The sequence below is a fragment of the Salvelinus namaycush genome, chromosome 4, assembly GCF_016432855.1.
Source record: "Salvelinus namaycush isolate Seneca chromosome 4, SaNama_1.0, whole genome shotgun sequence".
Lineage (NCBI taxonomy): Eukaryota > Metazoa > Chordata > Actinopteri > Salmoniformes > Salmonidae > Salvelinus > Salvelinus namaycush.
In genome coordinates, this window is record NC_052310.1 from 40,491,109 (window position 1) to 40,516,245 (window position 25,137).

Consider the following 25,137-nt stretch of genomic DNA (forward strand, 5'->3'; position numbering starts at 1 on the left):
TAGAGAATGATGTACTTCCAGTCACACAATCTTGGTTATTTTCATTTCAACCATTTTTTTTGTCTAGGATGTATTTAAAGATCAATGTAAAAAGAAAATCCACAGGGGCTGATTCACTTGACCCCTTCTTACTACAGCTCTCTGCCCCACTCATTGTTGAATCTTTAACCTGGATTTTTTACTTGATCATTTCCACTGATGTTATCCCTGAGATCTGGAAAGCCGCACATGTTCCCCCCCTACATAAGGGTGGAGATCCTGACAACAGCCCAATCTCCAAGTTATCTTGCCTAGCCAAGATATTAGAATCCCTGACCAACTCCTAGCTAAGAACTCACTATATTCTAAAATGTGCACAAGTTTGGTTTTAGATTATGTGTCAAATTGTCTCGATCATAAAAATCATTGTGCTGCCTTATTTATAGACCTTTCAATGGCCTTCGACGCCGTTGACCATTCCCTGCTCATTCAAAGACTGTTTGAAATTGGCTTGGATCAGGAGTGTTGCAAGTGGTTTAAGAACTATCTATCAGACAGGACACAATGATTGTGTCAAGTCTAATTTCCTCATTATTACCAAAGGTGTTCCGCAGGGGTTGGTTTTGAGACCTGTTCTCTTTACTGTTTATATCAATAATATTGGTCTATCTATTAAATCCTGTAATAGTCATCTGTATGTAGACGACACGGTTATGTATGCCATTGCACCAACTGTTGACCAAGCTATGTTAGAGCACCAATCTGATTTTGTTACATTACAGAAAGCCCTTGATTTAAAACGGGAACTTATTAATGCGGGCAAAACTAAATAGATGTTGTTCTCTAATTCATTCAAAAATGTCTCAGATGGACAAATATTTACTCATTGGATGGCTCTCTTATCGAGCGGGTTCCTGCCTATAAATATCTGGGTGTTTGGATTGATAAACATCTAACTTTTAAAGAGAAGAGCTAGTTAAAAAGCTAAGATTTAAAGCGGGCTTCTTTTTTAGAAATAGATCTTGACTCTCTCTAAACAGCAGGATGCAGATTGTATAACCAACTTTCCTGTCAGTTTCGGACTATGGTGACACCATTTATCAAACCGCAGCAGACAGCACTAAAACGTTTGGATGCAGTCTACCATAGCACACTTAGCTTTATCATAGGCGACAGGTTTAATTCTCATCACTGCCTCCTGTATCAGAAAAGCCGGCTGGTCTCACTAAAGTCCCGTAGATCACTTCATTCGTCCCTTTTGGTTTACAAAGCTCCCTGAAAAAGCCTCCAACCTACCTCACTTCACTGCTAAAACAAGAAATATGAGACACCAAACCAGTTCACAGGGATGGTTAACTCTCAAGGTTCCAATAGTCAATACTAGGTAAATCCGCTTTCAGTTTTAATGCCCCCATTCTTGGAATAACCTGCAGAACTCATTGCATCTTGTTTCCCTGATACTCCCAGGGCAGTTTAAGACTCTAGTATTAGATGTGTTGAATGAGAGCTGCAGTTGTTTTGATTGAATGAAGAGATTGTAATGTGGATATTTCTTTTTGTATCTTTGTTTGAGTGATCATTTTGTACACTTGTATTGCTATGCTCAGGGCACCTTCAAAAATTTGATCCTGGTCTCAAATGGGTTTCCCCTGACTAAATAAATTTTTTTTTAAAAATATATAAAAAATATATACAGTATATATAGTTGAAGTCGGAAGTTTACATACACCTTAGCCAAATACATTTAAACTCAGTTTTTCACAATTCCTGACATTTAATACGAGTAAAAATTCCCTGTCTTAGGTCAGTTAGGATTACCACTTTATTTTAAGAATGTGAAATGTCAGAATAATAGTAGAGAGAATGATTTATTTCAGCTTTTATTCTTTCATCACATTCCCAGTGGGTCAGAAGTTTACATACACTCAATTAGTATTTGGAAGCATTGCCTTTAAATTGTTTAACTTGGGTCAAACGTTTCGGGTAGCCTTCCACAAGCTTCCCACAATAAGTTGGGTGAATTTGGCCCATTCCTCCTGACAGAGCTAGTGTAACTGAGTTAGGTTTGTAGGCCTACATCCACAGGTACACCTTCAACTGACTCAAATTATGTCAATTAGCCTATCAGAAGCTTCTAAAGCCATGACATCATTTTCTGGAATTTTCCAAGCTGTATTTAATCATTTGCTAAAGGTTTGATATAGGAAGCGTTCATATCACACAAACTATTGAGATGCTTTTTCCATGATCACTTTATCTAGTCTCTGAAACCTTGGGAGTCGAGATTGTGTGTGAAGGCGTGCGTGTGTGAGTAATTGAAGGCATCCACTGTGTTTGCTGTAGCTCAATGGCGGGGGGATGATTCAGCAGGAGTCACGCCTTGCAGCAAAGCAGATTCAAATGAATGAGAAGACGACCTGGGCCAATGTGAAGGACGACCAGATCTGTCAACTGCTCTAACTTTCCTGTTTGTGTGTGTGACAGAGTAAACGCACAGAATTTAATTTGCAGACAGATTAGCGTTTGTGGTTTGTCTTGCCTTAGGTTTGGTCGTGAGATATGGGTCTGTGCATAAGCATTTATTCCAAACTAATAAATTCAAGCATGGTCCAGAGACATATGCTGCTTGCTTATAATATTGTTACACTGAATAGCTTTTCATATAGTAACATTGATAAACATTCACTGAGTGCACTTCTGGTTATTTGTATGGACAAAATACCGTGTCAACAGAGCAAGAAAAGTGACACCGTATTTATGCATGTCCTGTGATAAAAGTATACGTAAGCTATCTTTGGTTCTCTAGTTTAAGCCAGGACAACAGGTGTGAAAATATCATTACATTTACATTTTTACATTTTAGTCATTTAGCAGACGCTCTTATCCAGAGCGACTTACAGTAGAGTGCATACATTTTATTACATTTTTACATACTGAGACAAGGATATCCCTACCGGCCAAACCCTCCCTAACCCGGACGACGCTATGCCAATTGTGCGTCGCCCCACGGACCTCCCGGTTGCGGCCGGCTGCGACAGAGCCTGGGCGTGAACCCAGAGACTCTGGTGGCGCAGCTAGCACTGCGATGCAGTGCCCTAGACCGCAGTGCCCTAGACCACTGCGCCACCCGGGAGGCCATCATCATTTATGTTCCCTCCCTCCATCCATTCCCTCGCTCCTCAGTCCTCAGATGACAGTGAAGCCACATCTCTACCTCTAAAATAGGCTCCAGGTCTGTCCATCCAGACAGGGATAAGAGGGAGCCCACTCCGTCACTGTCCCTTTATAAAATGACACCTAATCTGTCTAATCTTCAATTAGGCCACTATTAAAGAGTTGGCCCTCACAGAAAGGAGGAGAGGGGCACAGAGAGACTCTTTATTCTGTGTGTTTCTCTCTCTCTCTGTGTGTGTGTGTGTGTGTGTGTGTGTGTGTGTGTGTGTGTGTGTGTGTGTGTGTGTGTGTGTGTGTACGTGTGTGTGTGTGTGTGTACGTGTGTGTGTGTACGTGTGTGTGTGTACGTGTGTGTGTGTGTGTACGTGTGTGTGTGTGTCTGTGCATGCATGTGCATGTGAGTGTGTGCGTGTGCGTGGTACGTACTTCTGCATGGTGAGGGCCAGGTTAAAGCTGGCACACTTGATCTTGTTCTGGGCCTCCAGGTGGGTCATACCCTCAGTGCTGACCCCGTCGATGGCCACGATGATGTCACCCTGGACCAGGTTGCCCTGCTGTGCCTTGCTCCCAGGGGTGATCTGTGGATGGTCAGCACACACACAATGGTCAACAATCATAATGCCCTTCAACAATGGACACTCAATGGTCAACATCAATCACAGGGTGCGTTCGTAAATTGCCCCCAGTGTGTCAGAGTGCGCTCAGAGCGTTGTCAGGTTGCCCGTTCGCAAATTAAGAGCATTTCGCTCTTGGAGCATTCAGAGCGCACACTGGACACTGACGAGGAGTAGGGTTGATCCGAGCGTTTTGACCTCACGACGGCAGTCAAGCGCACAAGCTAACTGGCTAAAGTTGGCTAGCTTGCTAGCTACTTCCAGACGCAAATGAGAGAACACCTCACTCTGAACATTTTACTCGCCATAGCAGAGCTGGTTAGGCTGGTTTCATGTTATCCAGAGGGTTAATGACTAACTGTGTTACTGGCAACAATTTACACTGAACAAAAATATAATCGCAATCTGCAACAATTTCAAAGATTGTACAGGTCATATAAGAAAATCAGTTAAATTAAATTAATTCATTAGGACCTAATCTATGGATTTCACATGATTGGGAATGCAGATATGCATCTGTTGGTCACAGATACCTTAAAAAAAAGGTATGGGCGTGGATCAGATAACCAGTCAGTATCTGATGTGACCACCACTTGACTCTTGCAGCACGACACATCACCTTCACATAGAGTTGATAAGGCTGTTGATTGTGGCCTGTGGAATGTTGTCCCACTCCTCTTCAATGGCTGTGCGAAGTTGCTGGATATTGGCGGGAACTGGAACATGCTGTCGTACACGTCGATCCAGAGCATCCCAAATATTCTCAATGGGTGACATGTCGGGTGAGTATGCAGGCCATGGAAGAACTGGGACATTTTCAGATTCCACGAATTGTGTACAGATCCTTGCGACATGGGACTGTGCATTATCATCCTGAAACATGAGGCGATGGCGGCGGACGAATGGCACGACAATGTGTCTCAGGATTTCATCATGGTATCTCTGTGGATTCAAAAAAAATGCATTGATAAAATGCAATTGTGTTTGTTGTCCGTAGCCTACGGACAAGCCCAGGAGTTTGTGCAGAAATTCTTCGGCTGTGCAAACCCACATTTTTTCAGCTGTCCGGGGGGCTGGTCTCAGACGATCCTGCAGGTGAAGAAGCCAGATGTGGAGGTCCTGGGCTAGCGTGGTTACACGTGGTCTGCGGCTATAATGGCCGGTTGGACGCACTGCCAAATTCTCTAAAACGACGTTGGAGGCAACAACTCTGGTGGACATTGCTGCAGTCAGCATGCCAATTGCATGCTCCCTCAAAACTTGAGACATCTGTGGCATTGTGATGTGTGTCAAAACTGCACATTTTAGAGTGTTTAATCAGCTTCTTGATATGCCACACCTGTCAGGTGGTTGGATTATCTTGGCAAAGGAAAAATGCTTTGGGAAAATCCTCTGCATTATCATTAACAGCAGACTCGTACATTTCCTCAGTGAAAACAATGTACTGAGCAAATGTCAAATTGTCTTTTTACCAAATTACCGTACAACAGACCATGTATTCACCCTGCACACCCTAATTGACAAACAAACAAACCAAAACAAAGGCAAAGTCTTCTCATGCTTTGTTGATTTCACAAAAAGCCTTCGACTCAATTTGGCATGAGGGTCTGCTATACAAATTGATGGAAAGTGGTGTTGTGGGTAAAACATAAGGCATTATAAAACCCATGTACACAAACAACAAGTGTGCGGTTAAAATAGGCAAAAAACACACAAATTTCTTCCCACCGGGCCGTGGGGTGAGACAGGGATGCAGCTTAAGCCCCACCCTCTTCAACATATATATCAACGAATTGGCGCGGGCACTAGAAAAGTCTGCAGCACCCAGCCTCACCCTACTAGAATCTGAAGTCAAATGTCTACTGTTTGCTGATGATCTGGTGCTTCTGTCACCAACCAAGGAGGGCCTACAGCAGCACCTATAAATTCTGCACAGATTCTGCCAGACCTGGGCCCTGACAGTAAATCTCAGTAAGACCAAAATAATGGTGTTCCAAAAAGGTCCAGTCGCCAGGACCACAAATACAAATTCCATCTAAACACTGTTGCACTAGAGCACACAAAAAACTATACATACCTTGGCCTAAACATCAGCGCCACAGGTAACTTCCACAAAGCTTTGAACGATCTGAGAGACAAGGCAAGAAGGGCATTCTATGCCATCAAAAGGAACATAAAATTCAACATACCAATTAGGATCTGGCCAAAAATACTTGAATCAGTCATAGAACCCATTGCCCTTTATGGTTGTGAGGTCTGGGGTCCGTTCACCAACCAAGATTTCACAAAATGGGACAAACACCAAATTCAGACTGCATGCAGAGTTTAGCAAAAATATACTCAGTGTACAACGTATAACACCAAATAATGCATGTGGAGCAGAATTAGGCCGATACCCGCTATTATCAAAATCCAGAAAAGAGCCGTTAAAATCTACAACCACCTAAAAGGAAGCGATTCCCAAACCTTCCATAACAAAGCCATCACCTACAGAGAGATGAACCTGGAGAAGAGTCCCCTAAGCAAGCTGGTCCTGGGGCTCTGTTCACAAACAGACCCCACAGAGCCCCAGGACAGCAACACAATTAGACCCAACCAAATCATGAGAAAACAAAAAGATAATTACTTGACACATTGGAAAGAATTAACAAAAAAACAGAGCAAACTAGAATGCTATTTGGCCCTAAACAGAGAGTACACAGTGGCAAAATACCTGACCACTGTGAGTGACCCAAACTTAAGGAAAGCTTTGACTATGTACAGACTCAGTGAGCATAGCCTTGCTATTGAGAAAGGCCGCCGTAGGCAGACATGGCTCTCAAGAGAAATGAGGTGGAAACTGAGCTGCACTTCCTAACCTCCTGCCCACTTTTGTATATTATCTACCTCACTTGCTTTGGCAATGTTAACACATTTCCCATGCCAATAAAGCCCCTTGAATTGAGAGAGAGAGAGAGAGAGAGATGAGAGATTTCATAAAATAAAGAAAATCGAACTGACTACATTAAATCCCTGAGAGGATATTGAAAGTCGGAGTGGCTTATTCATTATTACTGTTAATAAAGGGATTCTGCTACCCAGAGTCAAATCAATCAATCAAATGTATTTATAAAGCCCTTTTTACATCAGCCGATGTCACAACGTGCTATACAGAAACCCAGGGTAAATCCCCAATCAGCAAGCAATGCAGATGTAGAAGCATGGTGGCTAGGAAAATGAACTTGTGGATACCATTTTTCGGTATCGACATGCAGTATGAAGGAAGTTGAAAGTAGTTTCACGAGCCAATGCTAACTAGCATTAGCGCAATGACTAAGTCTACAGGTACAATAGCATACGCCACGTAATGACATCTCAACAATAGGGTCTGCGTGCACTTTAATCATAGTAGCCTAATGGGGGATTTTCACAATCCGCGATAATTCGGATAGCCACGCTAGCTCCACCCTTATGTGGGTGCTAGAAGAGAGGAAGAGGCGAAGCTATAGGATCTTAATTTGACCCTGCTTCTCACAGAAGGAAAATATTCCTGCAGCAACATGAAATGTGAATTATGTGGATTATAATTAATATACATTTTTTGGAGGGGTTGATCAAATGTTCCTTAGGGCAAATCAAGTCTGACATTTTAATGTGGAAATTACAAAGTTTAGAAGCCTTTTTACTTTTAATACACCACAATTTGCATTTCCTAGTGAGCAGGAAAATTCTCAGCAACAAAAGAGTGATCAAATTAAGATCCTACATCTGTATCTGCTATCTCATTGGCTATACTGGTCCCACCTGATCTCGCCTCCTACTGCCTTCCTTCAATCTTTAAGGACATGTATTTCCATTGTTAGAGAGATCACTCGACTATCTTGTCAATATAATGGAAAATCTAGGTACATACGTAGGATTTTAATTTGAGCCAGTTTGCTACAGAAAGAAAATAATCCTGCAGCAACAGGAAATGCTAATTATAATGTGGATTATAATTAATGGGGTCGATACATTTTTTGCTAAGGGAAAATCAAGTCTAATTTCCACTTTGAAATGTCAAACTTCAGAACCCTTTTTAAACCTCAAATACACTACACCCAACAGTCCCCTGCCCACTTCGCTTCTCCTCCACTGAAAATGAATGGCTTTCCGTAGTTTCATCGCCCACATCATCTTCAGTTAACACGCACCATAAGTGAAGAGAGTTTGTCGGCTGTAGATAGACACACTTCATTCATTTAGGCCTAAGTGACAATTAGAATGAGATGAATGGGAACTGACTTCACAGAGAAGTGCAAGACACTGAAGATTTCAAAAGCTAAGTAAACTTTAGCATGAAAGGCTTTAGCATCTGTGATTGCTACATGTACAACCATTTATGGACGGTTAAATGAATGATATACACTGAGTATACAAAACATTAAGAACACCTGCTCTTTCCATGACAGACTGACCAGGTGAATCCAGGTGAAAGCGATGATCCCTTATTGATGTTACTTGTTAAATCCACCTTAAATCAGTGTAGATGAAGGGGAGGAGACGGGTTAAAGAAGGATTTTTAAGCCTTTGAGACAATTGAGACATGGATTGTGTATGTGTGCCATTCAGAGGTTTAAAGGGCAAGACAAAAGATTTAAGGGCCTTTGAACGGGGTATGGCAGTAGGTGCCAAGCGCACCGGTTTGTGTAGAGAACTGCAACGCTGCTGGGTTTTCCACGCTCAACACTTTCCCGTGTGTATCAAGAATGGTCCACCGCCCAAAGGACAGCCAGTCAACTTGGATACAACTGTGGGAAGCATTGGCGCCGACACGGGCCAGCATCCCTGTGGAACGCTTTCAACACAATGTAGAGTCTGTGCCCCGACAAACTGAGGCTGTTCTGAGGGCAAAAGGGGGGGGGGGGGGTGCGACTAAATATTAGGAAGATGCTCCTAATGTTTCATATACTCAGTGTATAGCCATGGATTCTTAAAGAAATGACTTAGAAATGCCTCATGAGCTCAGTACAATTTCCGTACCCCATCAGAACCCAACATATAAGCTTGTTTTTTGTGATTGTTAAAAAGAAACGCTGTGTAGCGTCAAAACATGGCGAAAAATGTCATTTTTGATCATCAGTCCTTGCATCCATAGCTCTGTCTATGAATGACAGGTTACATTTCTCTAACCCCATCCCTCAGCTGTTTGTTGTTTTTCAAACTGCAGATTGCCCGTTCAGCTCAATCATGTCATTGACAAAGAACTGTTCCGACAGAGATGGAACACCAAGAACCAGTAAAAAAAAATGCTTTGGCTTTATTTTGAAGTTATTCTATAACAATCCCCTTAAGAAGTCAAATTGAGTAATCGTACATTGTTGCAAACCTGTGAGTGTGTTGTTGACATTTCTCTACTAAATCAGTTAAATTCAGGTGGGCTTTTCAGCTGTGTGTTTTGGGAAATAACCAGGCCACCAGTGTCCGGTCTGGAGTGTGAAGTCACAAGCTCTGCTGGTCGGCTACTGAGTAGCAACCTAGCAGTGTGAAAAGAAGGCCTCTAAAATGTGTCTATTATGATCAAGTTCGATCCCCGGTGAATGATTTCAAAGTTCGCTACAAATCGAGATATTTAATTAAATAGTGATCCATTTTCGACTACTACATTTGTCATCACACAGGACCACGTGCTGACACAGACCAATCACGAGCCGGCAGTCTACGAGAAGGCTCCCGGTTGACCCTCTCAGGCAGGATGAAAAGGACTACATCGACCATGATCCTGTAACAGCCACTTTCACCATGATCCTTAGCGTTTTTTGTTGTTGTTATACCATTCAGCCCGATTCAGTAATATGGCACGCTTCAAATTCAAATACTTCTGGGCGCCATCGGGACTTTTTTAACTATCTACTGGTTTTAATGTCAACAACACGACAACCCCCCCAGTCAAGCAGCCTCCGTGCCTCAATCTCTCTTGAAGTGAAAAAATGAACGGGTCCCTGTCTGTATCTCCCTGGTGAGCTCCGTTATCACGAGGAGCGTGCCAGACAGCCTGCCACTAGCTGCTGAGACCAGTGTTAAGAGCTAATTCATTTAAAACACACCAACAAGGAACTGGAACCAACCAGTTCTGGAAAAGAGATTAGGCAGCTCAGGGCACTGCAGCACCCAAGAAATGAACAACAAAACTTTGGCAAAAGTGACAGAAGTTTAGATATTGCAAGTTGCTTCTCTTTTAAGGAAATAATCCCTCTTGATAAGAAAATGTTTAAGCTTACTTACTTTGTTGCTGTTTACAAACGTTTTCCTTTTGTTTAAACTTTCTCTAGCATATCCTTCTATACTTAAAAAGAGTGAAATATCATAACTTAATCCACTTCTCAGCTTTGTGCACGAAAGAAATGCATTCAATGTCACCTTGAAATGGAACAGCAACAAACTGTTTTATTGAAAAAGATTATCTGGATTTAAAATTGTCTACAGTGATGTTATCGGCCAAATCTGCTCCCTCATGTATCTCACACCTCTTCCCCCTGTTCCCTCTCTCTCTCCCCCTCCCTGTTCCCTCCCTCTCTCCCCCTCCCTGTTCCCTCCCTCTCTCCCCCTCCCTGTTCGTTCCCTCCCTCCCTCCCCCCCTCTGTTCCCTCCCTCCCTCCCTGTTCCCTCCCTGTTCCCTCCCTCTCTCCCCCTCCCTGTTCCCTCCCTGTTCCCTCTCTCTCCTCCTCCCTGTTCCCTCCCTCTCTCCCCCTCCCCCCCTCTGTTCCCTCCCCCTCCCTGTTCCCTCCCTCTCTCCCCCTCCCTGTTCCCTCTCTCTCCCTCCCCCCTTCCTTGTTCCCTCTCTCTCCCCCCTCCCTCCATTGTTCCCTCTCTCCCCCTCCCCTGTTCCCTCTCTCCCCCTCCCCTGTTCCCTCTCTCCCCCCTCCCCCCTTCCTTGTTTCCTCTCTCTCCCTCCCCCTCCCCTGTTCCCTCTCTCTCCCTCCCTCCCTCCCCCCTCCCCTGTTCCCTCTCTCCCCCCTCCCCCCTTCCTTGTTTCCTCTCTCTCCCTCCCCCTCCCCTGTTCCCTCTCTCTCCCTCCCTCCCTCCCCCCTCCCTCCATTGTTCCCTCTCTCCCCCTCCCCCCTTCCTTGTTCCCTCTCTCTCCCCCCTCCCTCCCCTGTTCCCTCTCTCCCCCCTCCCTCCCTCTCCCCCTCCCCGTTCCCTCTCTCCCCCTCCCCTGTTCCCTCTCTCCCCCCTCCCCTGTTCCCTCTCTCCCCCCTCCCCTGTTCCCTCTCTCCCCCCTCCCCCCTTCCTTGTTCCCTCTCTCCCTCCCCCTCCCCCTTCCCTGTTCCCTCTCTCTACCTCCCTCCATTGTTCCCTCTCTCCCCCTCCCCCCTTCCGTGTTCCCTCTCTCCCTCTATCCATTCTAATCCACTGCTTCTCTGCCACTATGAAGATAAAAAGGAGGTTAGTGGTCTGTGTATGGCCCAGACAGCAGTATTACATAATATCAAATCTTTCAAACAGTGGTATCTGGTGTCTGGCATCTTGCACCAGGTTGCCTATCAGCTTCCGATTTATGGCCCCACTTCTGTATTTAGCGGGGAGTCCTGAGTATCGCAAAGGAAACTGACCATTGAGACAGGGAATGAAACCGATGACAATCTTCTGTGTGCGAACGGAAGTAATAATGACATTCCTGGTGTACAGTATGTTCGACAACATTCTAAATGCCCTTCAAAGGCTTTCAGTAGCCATTCATGTCACATTATTGCCTCGCAAAATCAAAATCCATTTTGTAAAACTGACTTTCTATTCTACTGCCAAACACCACTGTTGGATCAGAGTGCTTTATAATACAGTGTGTTTAGGGGCCAAGAGTTTTTCCTGGGCTATTCATAGTGTATGACTGGAGCGCCTAGACGTTGTGTCCATGTGACTTGTCACATTAATATCGAGGGGGAAATAATGATAACAGTCATCATTAATGACAGGATCCAGGATAATTGTCAGGGGCTTATTAATATCAGTTACCCGTTGCTATATAAAAGGCCATGATTAAAAGAATAATTCGAAACAGAGACTAAAACGCCTCAGTGTTTCAGTGCAACTACAATAGTTTCCTTTCAAAGTGTTTTTCTGATCAAACCCCTCAAGATATTTTGTGATAAATCAAACAGTATTCAGTGACTGTGCGGGGACATTAGTCTGAGGGAATAACTCCCGCAACTTTGGTGTATTGTGGTAGCAGGGTCTCGCACACACACACACACACACACACACACACACACACACACACACACACACACACACACACACACACACACACACACACACACACACACACACACACACACACACACACACACACACACACACACACACACACACACACACACACACACACACACACACACACACACACACACGAGAGCGAGGGAGCGATGGGCAGGATCAAAGCAAACTGACACCCTCCCCGCCACTTATTTTGGTCCATTGTGACCCGGGCTGTCTGAGTCATTGGATGGGTACAAGATCTCCCACTGGAGCCGGGGCCTGGCATGGTCCTATAGCCGGGCTCTCCGCCCACACTGTTAATGAGACTACTCAAGTTCTACCAGCACCACTCATGAACTTTCTGTGGGTACCCCTTGAGACTGAGGTTAGATTAGGTAAGCACTGGCCATTCATCAGGAAAACACGGGCTAAAATTTGTTCTCAATGACTTACATGGCGAGTTAAAATCAAGAAAGTCAGAAATAAACCAAATTGGAGTAAGGCAAAGTAACAAAATACTTTATATAAAACATAAATAAAATTGAAGTGTTGATATTTTGTGCTCGAGGGGTTGAGGGTGTGGCCTGTGTTGGCCAGCTCTTCTGTAAAAGACAGCTGCACTGAGTCTCTCTCTCTCCCTCCCCATGTTCTCTCTGGCTGGCGGGGCCTGGCATTGGCGATGGCCCTTCCTCCACAAATGCCAGCTCTAATTGGCAGACGGGGCTGTTGCAGAGTCTCTTGACATACAGTATAAGCAAAGGTTGCCGCGACGATGATGTCACTGCCACCACCGTTGGGGCCAGCTGCGTGGGTGATGACTCAGACCAGCCGCCTGGCTTCACAGGAAGGGCCCAGGGCCACCTTTGACCTCTCGCCTCAGACCTTAGCTGTAGATTAGGCTCTCTCCCTGGCTAGAGGTTCACCTGAGGTGGCCTGGTCTGGTAACATTCACAAGCCTCAGCTGTTCCAAACCTATTTCTGCCATGACTGCTTTCTAACCCATTATTCTCTATTTGTTAAAACAACTTTAGCTAGGGTGAAACGATGAGGCGATATAAGACGCCACATGAATTTTGACTGTGGACCCAAAGGGACTTAGTCAAGTCAACTCTATTACAATTGGCATAGAGCAGGAACGGGCAACTTTGATGGGGGTTGAGCCCCCCCCTAATAATGTCACACAGGAAATGAGATAGCAACACAGTGATTACATTGCTACTGGAGTCAGTGGAGTAAAACATGCAACACGTGTTGCTCTTATTTTTTTATTTACTTCAATGTTGACTACAATAGGACACTCTCTCCATCAATAATGAGTAGAATTTCCCCCGGCTGACTAAATAAGCCCAGTCTAGCTACAAAATCCAAGTTCATTGAAACGTTTCCTTTTCACTGGACCCACAAAGCAAATAGCAGGAAATGGAGAGGCACCAGGAAAAACAAAGGGCATTGAGGGTGAGGAGTGGATTACCAACTGGCTCACAAAACCTATATTAAGCCTCCACCCTGACTCTGGTCTATTGATGTCTGGGTGAATGGCTGGCTGATATGCCAGCTCAAATCTCCTGTGCACTCACACCACACAAAGGGCCCGTTCTATGGGCCAGGCAAAAACCACAGGGAAAAAAGTGGGGCACAGAGAGAGAGAGAGAGAGAGAGAGAGAGAGAGCCTGTGTTAAAGAAAAAGAGGGAGCAAGAGGAAGAGAGAGAAAGGGTGAAAGAAAAAAAAGTCAGAGTTGAAGGGAGAGAAAGTCAGAATTAGAGGAGTGGCAGCAGAGTCAGAAATACAGTAGCTAACTAAAGAAAGAGTGATTGCCCGCCAAGAGTAATAGATACTGTATACTGAAAGGACGCCCAACACTTGTATCACAGCCTCACCGACCTGCTACGGACAAGATGGAATATCTTCATCAGATCATGGTTTGATGAAGATTTTGTTCATCATGGGTTTGTCCACTGTCATGACACTTTCTACAGATGTAGTATCTTAATTTGATCACCCTGTTGCAGGAGAACTTTCCTGCAATGCAGTACATTTAAAACGTAGTGTATTTTAGGTTAAAAAGGCTTCTAAAGTTTGTAATTTCCACTTTGAAATTTCAGACTTGATTTTCCCTTACGAAAAATTTATCAACCCCTACACAAATGTCCATTAATTATAATCCACATAAAAATGCACATTTCCTGTTGCTGCAGGATTATTTTCCTTCTGTAGCAAACGGGCTCAAATTAAGATCCTACATCTGTGTACAGAACTTCTGATTTGATTCAGCCACATTTTCCCCAACACATTAATTAAAATACTTTTTACATTTCAAAATGCTTTTTCACAAGATCATTCTGAAGTTTTAACAGTACACCCAATACTTATACATACATTAACAACGAGTTTGAGAAGCTCGATTTAAAATGCACCTACTGTTTCCAGTAGAATTTATTTAGGTGTCTAACTACCATCATCCAGAAGGTCTCTTGCTAGAATGGTCTTCATTCAGGGGAAAATAGGGTCTACAACGAATTTACACAGAGGAAGTGTTTATGTGTAATTTCACAAGCCACATACTTGAAGAAACCCTATGGGTTAGAAACTTAAATTAATAGCCTGGGCGTTTATTTGCTTAAATCCTTGAACACAACAGGTGCTTATTAGAGACAGGCTTCTATTAGAGCCAGGCTTCTATTTCCTTAAAGCAACTTTTGCTCATTTGAATACTTAATTGTTTAATTCCAGCATTCACTTTCAACATTTTAATACATGTCTTACTTTCCTTCATTTACACACTGTGTCACGTTTATTTTGTCTTAGTATGACTCTATAATTTTTTTGTTTGTTGAATAATTCCTTGACAGAATAATTATTCTCCTCTTTACTAACTGTGCATTTGTCAGTTCTAACTTTTGCCACTAGAGGGCAATCTCCCGATCTAGGGGTCTGTACTCACACTGTTTTTGTGCTTGCCAGTTAGCTAGCAGTTCTCAGCTGTTGGCAGCTTACTGGTGATAAAAACGTACGATTTACATCATTTTGGGGATTAATTACTGAATGATTTAATGTAACAAATCAAACATGAAACCTCGTAAACAATTCAGGGTAATTCATGGTAACTTCATAAACAATTCATTCAGACCCGGCATCTATTTGAAACAGCCGTTTATTTACTGAAGTGTGTGCTGTTGCACACAAAAAGGGACAGGCAACTATTTCAGACTCAAGGTTTAAAATGGAAGTTTTACGGTAGTTTCTGCTAACAAGCGCAAAAAGAATCTGACACCCCATATTGAACGCAGCAGTCCGAGAGTCTGCCCTGGGAATGCCTGACTGCTCATTCAAAAGGTGAACAGTCCAGATCACCTCTCAGTGACATCAATAAAATACCATGAGAATAAGAACACAGTAGGCTACAGGAGACATTAACCCACTGCTGACACCAATGGGCAGCTAAAATAAGCTGAGTTACAGGGAACCCCAGGCTCTAAATCCCAACCCGGTCCCTGGATCCCTGCAGTGGGTCCATGGAAGTAGAGAGGGAGAAGTAGAGGGGGGGGGGGGGGGGGGCACTGCTGGTATCTATAGCCCTCACAATTTCCCCCAGCGCCACTGACCTTCTGCGGCCTGCTAAAAACAGCCTTGCCTGTCAGCAGCGCCAGCCGTTGGCTCTCATACCACAGGCCTGGAGTGGGGGGGGGGGGGGGGGGGGGGGGGGGGTGGAATGCCGAGGCCTGTAAGACCATCGCTAACATAAGAGACACTTTATCAGACTGAGTCGGCAGCCTACTGACGGACTGTTCAGGACCTCAATCTTACAGTCTGCTACTGTAACTCAAAGGGATATGGAGGGTGGGGGGGTTAAGGGGCTGGCATCAGGCCGAGTGGACACCAAGATTTCCTACAGCATGGCATCATGTACTATGGTAGTGAGATAGGCCCTTGCTGAGAGTTACATGTGGTTTTGAGTCAGGGGTGAAAGTAAGGCGGTATGGTCCGTACGGCAAAATAAATAGTGGGGGTAAGTCGTACCGGTAAAACGTGAGCCTATCGCAATTCATACAACATGCCCAAAAAACTATAGGCTATTACACCATTATTTAACCTTACTGCAGGTCAAATTAGTGAATTGGCTGGAAACCAAGTGGTATACGCTCCAAAATGCGTTGTGGTTTGAGGAGAACAGTTACATTTTGGGAAAGTGGAGATGAGTGGCCGAGACCGAGGCGCGCGTGGACAACAGTGGAAGCATCAATTCAGGCTACAAGTTAAGGCCCATTGACAATCGTAGAATGTTATTACAATACAGGTAGGTGTTTTGGAACTCTCTTTCCATTCATCAAATTGCGGGTGCACTGTTGGTTTGGATGCTGAAATTATTTTGATAAGCCTTTGTTAAGTAATTGTTTGACAATCAGATGAAACACAATGACTGGTTGTGTTTCTGCCACATTAAAAAGGCATAGGGGGCATGTACATAAGGCCAGGGGAAGATAAGCTTTCCTTAAAGTAAATTGAATTAAAACTTCCAAAATGACCATAGGCCTAGCCTAATTAGCTGTCTATACAGAAATAAATCAAATCCTTCTAAAGAGGCTACTACACCAGAAAGCATGATTAGGCCACAGAGGATTCACTAGCTTCTTAAATAAATACAAATTAAAATCGCATAGCCTACAGTCGGAGGGGCACGCAATTTGGGCAGTGCGCACTGCAAATACAAAATAGATTATTGTTGAGTTGAGACTGTCAGTGAAAAAAAGAGACCCATCCATGTCTATCGCAATATTTAAAAATACAATTGAAGAAAAACTGTGTGGAAAGCAAATGGCTATCGCGGTGAAGCTCCAGAGTGGCGCAGCAGTCTAAGGCACTGTATCTCAGTGCTTGAGGCGTCACTACAGACACCTTGGTTCGATTCTAGGCTGTATCACAACCGGCCGTGATTGGGAGTCCCATAGGGCGGTGCACAATTGGCCCAACGTCACAATTGGCCTATCTTATTGGCACCAGTGGAGAACATCGGCCAAAATCCCCGGAATGATTGCATATTCACTGTCTTTATCATTGGTTCAGTGCCACTTTTGGTTGTTTTTGGACAATAATCTCCTCCTCCAGGTTAGATGGACATCATATTGTATTTGTGTCTGCCAATTATATTGACCAGACAACATCGTTTTTATTGATCTGTTTGTCAGTGTCAGCAGTGTAGGCTACACTGTAATTTTTGTAGTATTTATTTTTTTAAGTGTCCCGTACTGGTAAGAAATAAAATCTACTTTCACCCGTTTTGAGTTGCATCGGTTACATGTTGTTTAGTGTCGGAGGGTTTGATAGGAAGAGTGCATTTAACTGAGGAAGATACGGCCCACAAAACTATACTTAAACCCCTTATCTCCGTATAGATTCGGTCAGGTGAATTCAGATCACACAGTACATTGAAAGAGTAAAACTTGCATCATACAGACCTTGTTAAATCCCAGGGCCAAGGGGAGAAGTTTGAGATGTATCTAAGATACACCAGATGGGTTTCGAGGGTGTGTCTTTCTTGCTGGTTCTAAGACAGCTGTCTGTAGTGTATGACACTGTAGTGTATGACACTGATTTATGTTAAATCTACAAGGTCTAGTTTGACAACTCAGCTGTCCAAGGGTAAAACAGACAGGTAATATCCATCGCAATCCCATGAAAAACAAGCTGTACTTCACCTCCACACAAGGTTACATTTAGCCTACTTAGATGTGTTTAGTGATGGATGGATGGATGGATGGATGGATGGATGGATGGATGGATGGATGGATGGATGGATGGATGGATGGATGGATGGATGGATGGATGGATGGATGGATGGATGGATGGATGGATGGATGGATGGATGGATGGATGGATGGATGGATGGATGGATGATGTACAGTATTTCCTGATCATCTTTAAATAATTTTAAATGAGTGAATCAGCTCTTGTCAAATCAATCTGGTCACAGACAGGGTCACATACCCAACATGAGGACCAGTGTATGAGAGGCAATGACTCGAAAGTTCGGACTCAAGGCACCATTTGCCCTCGGTCTCGGGTCTCGGGCTGACGCAGAAAGTTCTTTCAAACAGAAAGAACACAACCACCCATATCCACTCAAGGGGGTGTGTTCATCTGTCAATATCACAGCCAGACCAAAGGCTGAAAGGAATGACCACTTTACCACAACATACAGTATTCAAAGTCGGGGTCGCGACTAGTGGGGTCGCGCGGGCATTGCAGTTGGTTCGCCAAAGTTAAAACCCCTTTTTTTAATGGGGAGGGGGGGGGGGGACAAAAAATATTAAGTACAGATTATTGTATTGGACAGTATACAAATGTTTTTGAGAAAGATAATTAGAAAAATAAAATGTTAGAGTAAATGTATTTAATGGTTTCTTTTCACTTTGATAAGAGATGAAAATGTGATGAATTGAACGTTATTTGTTGATGTAAAAATCGAAATGTACTGATTTTAAGGTTGTCATCATCATATTGGGTTGGGGTCGTGAATTTTTTATTTAAAAAAAAATGTATTCTGGTGGTGCCCGCTGTTTGAATACCACTGTACTAGAGCCAAGAAGTGTTGACTAAAACTGTCACCTGAGCATTCCTGTCTTGGACAACCAGCCCTTAATTGTAACAAATACTTAGGCTACTGTCCGGGCGAGGAGAGGACACACATTCTAATAACAGCATAACACTGCTGAGGGCACAGACTATCAACAGAATTTCCTAAAATGATTATTACAGATCAGATTAAATCCAGTAGTAAAACGTGATCTTCTGGGGCTATATTGGAGGGAAGTTGAAGAAGCTCAAATAAATGCCAAAAGAATGAGATCGCTTTCATGAATCCCAATAAACTTCCTGATAACATGAATTGTTTCGAGCCAAGGTGTCCTAACAGGCAAAACAGAATAGAAAGTACCATATCACAACCAGCTGTTATGCATGTGGCACTCAATACAGTGCTATTAACCATACTGGACTCCAGAGGTTTGCTCGGGACACATATCGTATTCCGAGTTGGTGGATCTCCTTGCTGACATTTCCCTCAGACATCTTATAAAGGCCACATTAGTTTTTAATGGCAGTCCAGTCTTAACGGAAATGTCATAACGCGCCCTCATAAATACGGGGAATTCATAAACCAATAAATAGTGACTCACACATCCGTGTGTGAGACAGTAGCTGATTTTTCTGGCGAAAGAAGCCAGGTTACACATAAGCCAGGCCAAGACAATCTTTTGAATGTGGACAAATTAAGCGCCTCACTTGAAAATGGAGGAAAGACTTTTTTTTTTTTGAAAGGCCACTCTTTCCAAAGCGGTTTATTTTTATCCCAACCTCACAGTGAGGTATTTATAAATAGGGTCTGCTGCATGCCATTATAGCGGGGTTTCAGGTCCATGCCTTCCATACACCATCTTTCTGGTTTTATTTCCTCTAGCTTCACTCCTGATTTCACCTCCACATAACTCTCAATTTGATCAACCAGCCAAACAAGTTATCCAATGTAGCTAGCCACAATTTCAGAGGTACAAATGTATTCGTCATTGGAACCACCACAGTAGCCATGTAGTATTTGTGTACAGGGCTGAAGTTGTGCAGTCCAGGCCGTCATGTGACTGACACAAGCAGCAGCTTGGTCATCAGCAACTTAACAACCCAAATCCCCAGCCCCTAACCTCCCTTTCGATCACGCAGTGCCCACACAATATGTAGGCTACACAACACCTGTTCTCTCTCTCGCTGTCACACCTGGCTCTATAAAAAAATATTTAAAAAAGCAGCAGTCATGGACCACCCAAACCATCGGCATTGTCCACCGGTGGGAAAGAAAGTATTTTTAGAAGAGAGCGATAGAGCAGCAGCCCAAGGCAGGCAGAAGATCCTCCCCACCTGTCAGAGTGCTGAGTGACTGAGCCTTGTGCTCCTGGGCTGCAGACCGAAGGCCCCAGTTCACAGGCCTTCTCTATATAAGACTGCATACAGTAAAAGGGGATTCAATGGCCAGTTGTAAAGGTTCACTGAAATAAAGAAAAGTGCAGCCTACACACTTCCTGTAGATCTGAAAGGACTGTATTACCAATCGTGATAGCTAAACCCTTTTTCCCTTTGAAATGCTACAGTAGGTGGAATTTTTACTGTGTGGCTTATACTCGTCCTATCATTTCAGATCAAGTAAGGAGAAGGGGCTATAGGTTGATTTCTTGGTCAAATAGCCCTTACACAGCCTGGAGGTGTGTTTTGGGTCATTGTTCGGTTGAAAAACAAATTATAGTCCCACTAACCTGCTGGGATGTTGTGTCGCTGCAGAATGCTGTGGTAGTCATGCTGGTTAAGTGCGCCTTGAATTCTAAATAAAATCACTGACAGGGTCACCAGCAAAGCACCCCCACACCATCACACCTCCTCCTCCATGCTTCACTGTGGGAACCACATATGTGGAGAACATCCATTCACCTACTCTGCGTCTCACAAAGACTCGGCAGTTGGAACCAAAAATCTCAAAATTAGTCTCATCTGACCAAAGGACAGATTTCCACCGGTATAATGTCCATTCCTCGTGTTTCTTGGCCCAAGCAAGTCTCTTCTTATTATTGGTGTCCTTTAGTAGTGGTTTCTTTGCAGCAATTTGACCATGAAGGCCTGATTCACACAGTCTCCTCTGAACAGTTGAGATGTGTCTGTTACTTGAACCCCGTGAAGGGGTTGAGGTGCAGTTAACTCTAATGAATTTATCCTCTTCAGCAGAGGTAACTCTGTGTCTTCCTGTCCTGTGGCGGTCCTCAGGAGAACCAGTTTAATCATACCACTTGATGCTTTTTGAAACTGACCTTCACGTCTTAAAGTCATGATGGACTGTCGTTTCTCTTTGCTTATTTGAACTGTTCTTGCCATAATATGGACTTGGTCTTTTGCCAAATAGGGCTATCTTCTGTATACCCCCACTACCTTGTCACAAGACAACTGATTGGCTCAAAAGCATTAAGGAGGAAAGAAATTCCACAAATTAACAAGTCACAACTGTTAATTGAAATGGATTCCAGGTGACTACCTCATGAAGCTGGTTGAGAGAATGCCTAGAATGTGCAAAGCTGTCATCAAGGCAAACGGTGTCTACTTTGAAGGATTTGTTTAACACTTTTTTGGTTACTACATGATTCCATATGTGTTATTTCATAGTTTTGATGTTGTCACTATTATTCTACAATGTAGAAAATAGTAAAAATAAAGAAAAACCCTGGAATGAGTAGGTGTGTCCAAACTTTTGACTGGTACTGTACGTACACACACACATACACACACTTCCGGCCACACAGAGGTGCCAATCCTAACATACTGTAAAGCTTGTCTACAAGTGAGTTACACACGTATATCCAAAGATGCACTCATTATGAACACATAGGCTTCAGGCACACATACACACCAGAGCACACATACCAGACTCAGAATATTATTATTCCAGCCAGCTTCCTTTTCTTCTAATAAATATCTATCCTACAAATATCTCTGAGAACATCGACAGATTGAGGTTCTTGGAAGAGATGTTCATAGAATAAATACTTGTTCTTACCAGGAAATAACTTGTGATATTCAGGCGACAACACCTCTTTCACTTTCAGTACTAGAATAATGTGGGGAAATACACCTCGACACCTTAAAATACAGGGTGAGAAATCCAAATATCTATTTTCAGTCTCGGAGAGGAAAAGGGGCAATGAACTCACATATTAGGTCATCACAGCACAAACGCAACACACAAAAGGCATAATCACACCTGAATTAGCGACTGAAGTAACTACAGGTACTGTAACTGCCAAAATAAAAAGGAAACACTCGAGTAAATGAGGGACACAAAGTATATTGAAAGCAGGTGCTTCTACACAGGTGTGGTTCCAGAGTTAGTTAAGCAATTTAAATCGCATCATGCTTAGGGTCATGTATAAAAATGCTGGGCAGGCCAATATTTTGGCTACCATGGCTATGCCCCCATAGAATGACAATGCCCCCATCCACAGAGCATGAGTGGTCACTGAATGGTTTGATGAGCATGAAAACAATGTAAACCATATGCCAGGGTTCCCCAACTGGTGGCCTGTGGGCCGAATTTGGTCCATGGGTGATTTTACTTGTCCCCTGGCTATTTTATTTGGCCCCCCAAGTTTTCAGAGCAAAAATAAAAATGTTGCTTGAATTTGTATTGTTGGACATTAAGACTGTAAAAACACCAGCAAATCAGCTCCAAGTGATTTTAATTTTGGACATCTGTTCCAAAGTATTCCCACACATAATAGACAGATATAGGTGATCATATACAAATTTAAGCACGGTTTTAAATGACTATGTTTTAGTCAAATTGTATATCTGTTTGGGCTTCTTGAGGTCAATTTGCAGTCTACAAATTATTTGTAATTATGTTCCTGACTCCGCTCAAGAAAAATCTAGTTGATGATCCCTGCCATATGCCATAGCTGTCTCAGTCACCAAATCTCCACCCAAGAGAACAGTTATGGGAGATTACTGGAGCGGTGCCTGAGACAGCGCTTTCTACCACCATATACAAAATACCAAATGATGGAATTTCTCGTGGAAGATTGATGTCGCATCCCTCCAATAGAGTTCCAGAAACTTGTGGAATCTATGCCAAGGCACATTGAAGCTGTTCTGGCTAGTGGTGGCCCCAACGGGCATATTAAGACACTTTATGTTGGTGTTTCCTTTATTTGGGCAGTTAACTGTATATTACACTATAGATTTGGCAGGTGACAGACAGCATGCCATGATTCCAGTCTGAAAATACATAAGTAGGCCTTCATTCTCACCATCGAATGTGGTGTAACAATTTTAACATAGCCTACCCCTAACTCACAGTTCCTACCACCATAAGCCAACCAACATTTTATGCATGGTCTTTAGGCCTTTACAATGTGTGAGGTGAACATACTAGGTGAACACGACAAAGCATATTCTCAGACTTTTTAGCAAAGGCCAAGCTTAATCACTGAATTTTCCAAAACCACACAATGATACCAACCAATGAGAAAACCTATTAAAGGTACTGTAGTAAAACTGCATCCCAAACAATCTAATCAACCAAACTTCCCAAAATGACCACCATGTTTAACAACAACACACCTACAAGTACTGTACTAGTACTGTAGTAGTAATTCAATATTTGATGTAAGGGTTATATAAGGGTTTGATATAAGGGTTAGCTGACGGTTAGTGCTGTGTGAAATCCTTGGGACTTCCATGCCCTAAACCCTAACCTTAACCACTACCCTTTACCTTAATCTTTTTAAATGTAAACTTCAATGGGATGACGTCAGAGTTGGGCCGTCCCAAGTATCCTGTTTCAAGCACTGAACATTAAACAAACCCCGACATTTAGATTCAAGCTTAATGCAAGAAGAAGGATCATCTCATTGGTCAAAAGACACATCAGATATGGGATGTAGAAATCTCTGTGTGTTTGTACAAAGTATGGACGTATGTAGACTGAATTGGATGAATTGATCTCTTACCCTGGAGATGGTCAGGGGCATGTTGAAGTCTTTCCCTCCCTGCAATCGGAAGCCCCACGGGGCCGGCCCACTCAGAGAAATGTTGTAGGTACTCATTCTTCCAAAGGCTTTGATTGCTTGTTTGGTTTAATCTTCTTCAAAAAATGAGGTAGAGGGGGGTGGGGCAGGAGCCAAGTAGCTTCTGAAAGCAGAAAAAAAAAATGTTTAAAAAAAAAAGTACACTTGAGAACTAAAAAAGACACATTATCTCCCCGAAATGTCAAATGAGACTGAAAGCACAGCAAACAAAAACCTAACCCACTACAGCCACAGACAAATATGTCATTCACGACCCAACCCTTTTTAAATAAGGAGAGAAAGATAGACAGAAAAGAGTAGAGAACCAGAGGAAGAGAGGTCTTGCCTGCTCAGATGAGCTGAAGTGACAGCCTAAGAATAGCCACCCCTCTGCAGAAAGTGATACCATAGTAGCATTGTGTGTGGGGGGGGGGGGGGGATTCCGCTTATATGGAATGTAAGGGGACACCCAGTATGTCAGTCCTGCCATGATTCACAGGGTTAATATAGCCCCTTCCTAGGCCAACTGATTTTTTTCAATACCCCCCCTAACTCCAGACTAGGATCTTCCTGAAACCGTGTCTCCTCACACCTCACACTGGGGGTGGCTTGAGGAAACATCTAATTAACATTACGGTAACTGTATGTATATACATGCTTGTGTGTTAATGTGTAGCTCACGGTTGTACTCAGACGTTGAGTCAACCACAGTGCGACGGGGTTACGGTATAATTTGACGGGGCGTGTCTATAAGTCCTCTGAATAGCCATGACATAATTTAGGACCTAAAACGAGGTGAGATTCCAGCTACGTGAACTAAACCTGAGATGCGCCTTTATCCACCCAGCAAAACTTATCTTGACCTTCCAGAAAACACATCAACCCAACACAAAAGGGGACAAGCTGAGAGATGGAACCCCAATATCTGGCTCATTATTCAGGTATGCTATCAATGCACAATCATGCAGCCTAGCCTATGGCTATGATGCTGCACTCGGCATAAGACAATGATGAGGATAACCCTCATGTTTCGGTACAAGGAACAATATTACTATTATTGCTGAGAATTGAACTTGTTAGAATTATATTGGCTATGGTCCAGGACATTTACATATGGATAACACCAGGCCAATAAATGAACCATTTTTATTTTACCTTTATTTAACTATTTACAATGATGGCCAACCCCGGTCAAACCCTCCCCTAACCCGGACGACGCTGGGCTAATTATCCACCGCCCTATGGGACTCCCGATCTGTATGACCTCCCTACAACGCCTGGGCATGCTCCTGATGAGGTGGCGGATGGTCTCCTGAGGGATCTCCTCCCAGACCTGGACTAAAGCATCCGCCAACTCCTGGACAGTCTGTGGTGCAACGTGGCGTTGGTGGATGGAGCGAGACATGATGTCCCAGATGTGCTCAATTGGATTCAGGTCTGGGGAACGGGCGGGCCAGTCCATAGCATCAATGCCTTCCTCTTGCAGGAACTGCTGACACACTCCAGCCACATGAGGTCTAGCATCGTCTTGCATTAGGAGGAACCCAGGGCCAACCGCACCAGC

General features: G+C 43.5%; 1 protein-coding gene across 1 annotated transcript in view; it reads right to left on the reverse strand.

The window, feature by feature from the left end:
* LOC120045861 (LIM domain-binding protein 3-like) overlaps positions 1-23,665 on the reverse strand; it is a 65,633-nt gene extending 41,968 nt beyond the window's left edge. The window contains exons 1-2 of the mRNA XM_038990794.1: positions 23,517-23,665; positions 3,580-3,731 (exon numbers count right to left, since the gene is read on the reverse strand). Of these exons, the coding sequence (XP_038846722.1) occupies positions 3,580-3,731; positions 23,517-23,612 (248 nt within the window). The 5' untranslated portion in view covers positions 23,613-23,665. The remainder of the gene's footprint in view (positions 1-3,579; positions 3,732-23,516) is intronic.
* Positions 23,666-25,137: the final 1,472 nt, after the last annotated feature.